The following is a 7,639-nucleotide window of genomic DNA, read 5'->3' as shown; positions in this document are numbered from 1 at the left end:
GACATAAACACTGAGTTTTCTGTCAATCCTGGCCTGACTTTTTCTCTGGAACCGGAGTCAACGCGTGGAGTACATAGATCAAGCCTCCGATAGATCCCCCCTCCTATGTGGGGTCCCCCAAGGTGCAATTATCTCTCCTCTCCTCTTCAACACCTACGTTAGACCCCTTGCTAGTTTGGCTCAGAGTTTCGGCCTGGACTGCTACCAATATGCGGACGATACCCAACTCCTTCTGCGCCTGGAGCCTGGAGCAACGTCAATGCCAGACAATTTCACCCGATGTCTGGAAGCTCTGTCGAACTGGCTACGTGCTAGCAGACTGAAGGTGAACCCGGCGAAGACTGAGATTCTCTGGCATGGCCGCCCGGCAGGTCTGACTCCTCCGTTGCCCACCTTCGATGGTGCCGCCCTATCTCCATCGACCACTGTGAAGAGCTTAGGTGTCGTTTTGGATTCACAGCTGACAATGGAAGCTCAGGTGGCTGCTGCCAGCAAACAGGCCTTTTTCCATCTACGACAAGCGAGGCAACGGGCACCCTCCCTATCTGACGAGGCTCTGGCAATGGTCACCCATGCCACGGTCATGTCTAGGCTGGACTACTGCAACGCCCTGTATGTGGGCCTTCCTTCCGATGTCTACGACCTGAAAGCTCCGTATTGTTCAGAATGCGGCAGCCAGGCTACTCACAAGAATGCCCAGGAAATAATGCCCTGGAACACCAGTGCTGAAACATTGACCTTGGCTTCCAACTGAGTCCCGTGGCCTGTCTAAGATGCTAGTTCTGACCTTTAAAACTCTTTACGGCCAGGGTCCATCGTACCTTAGGGACCGCCTCTCCTTTTCCCATCATCGGAGGTCACAACGACCAGCCCAATGCGACTTACTCTATATACCGGGTCCTAGAGAAGTGCCCTTGGAAAGGACCAGGCGCAGGTGGGCTTTCTCCATTTCTGCCCCTGCCTTATTGTGGAATTCCTTGCCGCCCTACATGAGAGCCATGCGTGACTTAGGACCTTTTACTCTCGCACTTAAGACCTGGCTTTTTACTAGAGCATTCGATCTCTGTTAATTTTTAATTTTGTATATATGTATTTTATCTTTTATAATTTAGCTGTAAATCGCCTGGAGCATTCTCGGATGGAGGGCGATTAATAAGTTATTAAATGATGATGATGATGATGATCTCCAGCCGCCTATCCTTCAACTCCCTATCCGGCTGTTCATTAAAATTTCCAGATGTCAGACTATTTTCCAAACACAAATCTTGAGAGCTCACAGAAAGAGGGAGTAAACCATAATTGCTAGGCTCAGCAGGAATATTCTCATGAGAAACTGCCCTTTGCACTGAGGCTTCTCTGTCATTGCCTGCCTGAAAATCATTGACCAAACCAGGTGTGGTCTAACCAAAGCAGAATAGAGGGGTAGCATGACTTCCCTAGATCTAGACCAGTGGTTCTAAACCTACAGTTTACCAGCTATTAGGATTAGAAGGCCAAAACATCTGGGGACCCACAGGTTGGGAACCACTGATCTAGGCACTAGGCTCCTATTGATGCAGGCCAAAATCCCATTGGGTTTTTTTGCCGCCATATCACATTGTTGGCTCATGTTTAACTTGTTGTCTACGAGGACTCCAAGATCTTTTTCACATGCCTGGCTCGAGAGCAGTACGTGCAAAAAAGATCTTGGACAACAAGTTAAACATGAGCCAACAATGTGATGTGGCAGCAAAGAAAGCCAATGGGATGTTGGCCTGCATCAAGAGGAACCTAGTGTCTAGATCTAGGGAAGTCATGCTCCCCATGCTCTATTCTGCTTTGGTTAGACCACGTTACCTGGAATATTGTGTCCAATTCCAGGCACCACAATTCAAGAGAGATATTGACTCTAAGCTGGAATATGTCCAGAGGAGGGCGACTCAAATGATCAAGGGTCTGGAGAACAAGCCTTATGAGGAGTGGCTTAAGGAGCTGGGCATGCTTAGCCTGAAGAAGAGAAGGCTGAGAGGAGATATGAGAGCCATGTATAAATATGTGAGAGGAAGCCACAGGGAGGAGGAGGGAGCAAGCTTGTTTTCTGCTTCCTTGGAGACTAGGACGCAATGGAACAATGGCTTCAAACTACAAGAAAGGAGATTCCATCTGAACACGAGGAAGAATTTCCTGACTGTGAGAGCCGTTCAGCAGTGGAACTCTTTGCCCCGGAGTGTGGTGGAGGCTCCTTCTTTGGAAGCTTTTAAACAGAGGCTGGATGGCCATCTGTCAGGGGTGATCTGAATGCAATATTCCTGCTTCTTGGCAGAATGGGGTTGGACTGGATGGCCCAGGAGGTCTCTTCCAACTCTTGGATTCTAGGATTCTATGAGGCTGGATGGCCATTTGTCAGGGGTGATTTGAATGCAATATTCCTGCTTCTTGGCAGAATGGGGTTGGACTGGATGGCCCATGAGGTCTCTTCCAACTCTTTGATACTATGATTCTATGATTATTTTCCAAACCCAAATATTGAGAGCTCACAGAAAGAGGGAGTAAACCATCACTGCTAGGCTCAGAAGGATTATTCTCATGAGAAACTGCCCTTTGCACTGAGGCCTCTCTGTCATTGTCTAACTGAAAATCATTGACCAAACCATCTCCAACTTGCACCTAGCCTCAGCCTCGGCACTATCATTACTCGCACCATCATTACTCACATCAGAAGCAGCATGATCTTGGAATACAAACACAGGCTGATTCCCAACACTGCCTCATGAGAGTTGCTCTACTCCAGAAACGTTGTTTTTGTGGCACAAACTTGGTGGAATTGGTTGAGACTCCATGAGATACTAATTGAAAAACTATAGCTAAATGTGTTGCAGGATGTCCCTCCTGCAAGAACAAAGTTTTGGCAGTGTAATAAACTTTTCCCATGCTTTTAATTATTAACCCAATTAGGAAATGACATTTATAACCCAGGAACGAAAATTGCGTTGCAAAGTGTTCTGTGTCTCTTGTTGGTGCCAACCATGGTTTCTTGCCAGAGTCAAGTCACAACCTGGCTTCGTATTAAAGCCTTTGGGGCCAGGGATGCTTCTCAAATGTACATAGTTTTAACTGTTTCATCCTTTTGAGCTGTTGGGTTAATTACTTAATCGTGTGCAATCCTGTATTGTTTTGAATGTTTATATTGCAGGTGGAATACCAAGCCCTGCGGTGCCCCAAAAAGGACATTGGCACATATCAGAGAAACATACACATAACACTATGTTACAAAATTAGAAAAATGTTCTGTTCCTGGTTTGAAATACAATAATTTAAGAAGGATTATGCAAGATTAAATAATTAACCAAACAGCTTAAAAGGATAAAACAGTTAAAACCATGTACATCTCTCCCCCTCCACCACCACACTTGGTGCTTTCTGATGCTGGGCAGAACTCTGGGAAATGTAGTTCAGGGGAGGGCCTTTTGAATTCTCTGGCACAGGGCTCCTCACCTTTCCAAACTACATTTCCAAGAGTTCTGTGCTTCCTCCACCTCTTTCCAGGAGAACTCTGCTTCCACCCAGCAGCCTTTTTGGCTTTGCTTTGGTAGCCTTTGGTAGCCAATCTCTGATTGGTTCCCAACTCATTAACTGGAGCCCCTGGTGGCACAGTGGGTTAAACCCCTGTGCTGACAGGACTGAAGACCAACAGGTTGCAGGTTCGAATCCGGGGAGAGGCGGATGAGCTCCCTCTATCAGCGCCAGCTCCTCATGCGGGGACATGAGAGAAGCCTCCCACAAGGATGATAAAAACATCAAATCATCTAGGCGTCCCCTGGGCAACGTCCTTGCAGATGACCAATTCTCTCATACCAGAAGCGACTTGCAGTCACTCCTAACACGACAAAAAAAAAACCTCATTAACTTAACTCAGACCCAGGATTACATCATTCACAATCACCTGGACTAGGCCAGAACACATTCTCCAAATGATTCCCTATATACAGTTAATGCATGACTCAGCATTTTGGCTTTGCTTTGGTAGCCTTTTTGGCTTTGCTTTGGCAGCCTTTTTGGCTTTGCTTTGGTAGCCTTTTTGGCTTTGCTTTGGCAGCCTTTTTGGTTTTGCTTTGGCAGCCTTTTTGGCTTTGCTTTGGCAGCCTTTTTGGCTTTGCTTTGCTTCCTTGCGCTGAACATGAAACTGACTTTGGAAGGCTTCCAAGGTTAAAAAAATGCAAATGAAAAAGTATTGGCTAAGTTTCGGTTCTTAAGTTTTGGGAGAGGGGAATTCTTGCGCTACGTAAATAGTGCTGTAAGTACGAATCATACGAAACGGGATCCGACTCTGCTGTTGTTTTGCACAAATCTATCAGCCACCCCACCACACTGTATATAGAAAGGAAATGTTTATACAAAATTGATTTTGTCATTTGGGAGTTGTAGTTGCTGGGATTTATAGTTCATCTACAATAAAGAGTATTCCAAACTCCACCAATGATGGAATTGAACCAAACTTGGCACACGGAACTCCCATGACCAATAGAAAATACTGGAAGGGTTTGGTGGGCACTGACTTTGAGTTTGGGATTTGTAGTTCACATACTTCCAGAGAGCACTGTGGACTCAAACAATGATGGATCTGGACCAAACTTGGCACGAATACTCAATATGCTCAAATGTGTACACTGGTTGAGTTTGAGGAAAATAGAATCTTGACATTCAGGAGTTGTAGTTGCTGGGATTTATAGTTCACCTACAATCACAGAGCATTCTGATTCCCACCAAAGATTGAATTGGGCCAAACCTCCCACACAGAACTCCCATGTGGGCCACAGCAATGCGTGGCAGGGGACAGCTAGTATATATCAATAAAAATATAATGTTTATCTGTGGTATGAACATAACTCAAAAACCACTGGACAAATTGCCACCAAATTTGGACACAAGACACCTATCAGGCCAAGAAGTGACCATCACACATAAAAACACAGCAGAAGGGACTTAAAAAGCCACAAAAAAGCACAAAGACGTTACAGCGCATGCACAAAACGACTCCCCCTGGCAAACAAAACACACAATAGCATATCCTCACTTTTTCTGGACTACAGTTCCCAGCATTCCCTAGACCAGGCCTTTTAGGAGACGAGGATGCTCCAAATGCAGTGCTTCCAAGATACAAGCTTTCTTCTCCTTGGATTTCTTTGAGAGCATCCCAATGGCTTCAAACTCCAAGAGAGGAGATTCCATCTGAACATGAGGAAGAACTTCCTGACTGTGAGAGCCGTTCAGCAGTGGAACTCTCTGCCCCGGAGTGTGGTGGAGGCTCCTTCTTTGGAAGCTTTGGAACAGAGGCTGGATGGCCATCTGTCAGGGGTGATTTGAATGCAATATTCCTGCTTCTTGGCAGAATGGGGGTGGACTGGATGATGGCCCAGGAGGTCTCTTCCAACTCTTGGATTCTATGATTCAATCCTGGAATAGTTCCAATTTCCTATTCCTGGACTGCAACTCCCAGCAATCCTCAAGATAGATAGATAGATAGATAGATAGATAGATAGATAGATAGGGAGATAGATAGATAGATAGGGAGATAGATAGATAGGGAGATAGATAGATAGGGAGATAGATAGATAGATAGATAGATAGATAGATAGATAGATAGATAGATAGATAGAGATAGATAGATAGATAGAGATAGGTAGGGAGATAGATAGATAGATAGATAGATAGATAAGATAGATAGATAGATAGATAGATAGATAGATAGATAGAGATAGGGAGATAGGTAGGGAGATAGATAGGGAGATAGATAGGGAGATAGATAGATAGATAGATAGATAGATAAGATAAGATAGATAGCGATAGGGAGATAGGTAGGGAGATAGATAGGGAGATAGATAGATAGATAGATAGATAGATAGATAGATAGATAGATAGATACAGATAGATAGATAGATAGATAGATAAGATTAGATAGATAGATAGATAGATAGATAGATAGATAGATAGATAGAGATAGGTAGGGAGATAGATAAGGAGATAGATAGATAGATAGATAGATACAGATAGATAGATAGATAGATAGATAGATAGATAGATAAGATTAGATAGATAGATAGATAGATAGATAGATAGAGATAGGTAGGGAGATAGATAGGGAGGGAGATAGATAGATAGATAGATAGATAGATAGATAGATAGATAGATACAGATAGATAGATAAGATTAGATAGATAGATACAGATAGATAAGATTAGATAGATAGATAGATAGATAGATAGATAGATAGATCAGGAGGACTGCTGGGAGTTGCAGTCCAAGAATAGGTAGAGAAAGAAGAATGGGGAGAAAGAGGAAGGGAAATAAAGGGGAGGGAGGAAGGGAAGAGGAAGAGAAGGAAGGAAGGAGAGAAGGAAAGAATAAAAGGGAAGAAAGGAAAGAAAAAGGAGAGAAAGAGGGAGGGAAGGTTGGCCACAGCAACGCGTAGCGGGTACAGCTAGTCAAAGTATAAAAGAAGCGTTATCACATCTTTGACTAAGAGATTTTCATTATTTGAATGACCACAAGGAAGGAACAGCCCATTGTGCGTTGAGGTTGTTTGAATGTCCTACCCTTGAACATGACACAGCATTCTTTTGCATCAGTCAGATTTGGTGGACCAAAATATATTGAATTTCCTGCCTGAGCGCGAGCAGAGCGACGTCTACAAGCTGCTTTCCCCGCACCTGCTCATAGCGAACCCCGCGGCCACGGATTTCCTGAACTGTAAGTCTCCCTTTGCAGGGTTGTCTTTTGGGCTTGGGTGGAAAAGAGGAGATGCAAAACGTTGGTGGTGAAATCAGAATGACGCGAGGAATGCCGTTGCTCTCCTTTCTTCTAACTTTTTTTTAAAAATAAATAATCTTTAAACGGGTGTTCCGTTCCAGGATAAGTGAAAATCCACAAAGTAGGGACACTATAAACTGGATCGGGGTATAGGGTGGCAACCTGTGTTGGACGGGGTTGCACTCCCCCTGAAGCCACAGGTCCGCAGTTTGGGAGTCCTCCTGGATTCATCGCTTACGCTTGAGACTCGGACGTCGGCGGTGTCTGGGAGGGCCATTGCACAATTGAGACTCGTGCATCAGCTGCGACCGTACCTCGCAAAGGCTGATCTGGCTGGGGTGGTCCATGCCTTGGTCACCTCTAGATTGGATTACTGTAATGCGCTCTACGTGGGGCTGCCCCTGAAAACGGCTCGGAAATTCCAACTGGTCCAACGGGCAGCGGCCAGGATGCTAACTGGGGCTCCCTAGAGAGAGAGGTCAACCCTTCTGTTCAAGGAGCTCCATTGGCTGCCGTTTATTTTCCGAGCCCAATTCAAGGTGCAGGTGCTTACCTACAAAGCCTTAAACGGTTTGGGACCTGCCTACCTGTGTGACCGCATCTCCGTCTATGGACCCACACATTCACTTCATTCATCCGGAGAGGCCCTGCTCGTGATCCCGCCGGCGTCGCAAGTGCGTTTGGTGGGGACACGAGACAGGGCCTTTTCTGTGGTGGCCCCCCGACTCTGGAACACCCTCCCCAAAGATCTTAGACAGACCCCTACATTGGCAGCCTTCAGAAAGAACTTGAAGACTTGGCTGTTCCGATGTGCCTTCCCAGAATAGGAAAACTCCAACAACAAGTCCCAGAA

At 45.3% G+C, this 7,639-nt stretch overlaps 1 protein-coding gene across 1 annotated transcript in view; it reads left to right on the top strand.

Annotated features, from left to right (window-relative positions):
- PASD1 (PAS domain containing repressor 1) overlaps nucleotides 1-7,639 on the top strand; it is a 167,991-nt gene that overhangs the window by 85,057 nt on the left and 75,295 nt on the right. Inside the window, exon 7 of the mRNA XM_067471693.1 lies at nucleotides 6,606-6,726. Within this exon, the coding sequence (XP_067327794.1) occupies nucleotides 6,606-6,726 (121 nt within the window). The remainder of the gene's footprint in view (nucleotides 1-6,605; nucleotides 6,727-7,639) is intronic.

The sequence above is a fragment of the Anolis sagrei genome, chromosome 10 (assembly GCF_037176765.1).
Source record: "Anolis sagrei isolate rAnoSag1 chromosome 10, rAnoSag1.mat, whole genome shotgun sequence".
Taxonomy (NCBI): domain Eukaryota; kingdom Metazoa; phylum Chordata; class Lepidosauria; order Squamata; family Dactyloidae; genus Anolis; species Anolis sagrei.
This window is presented reverse-complemented; position numbering and strand designations above follow the sequence as displayed.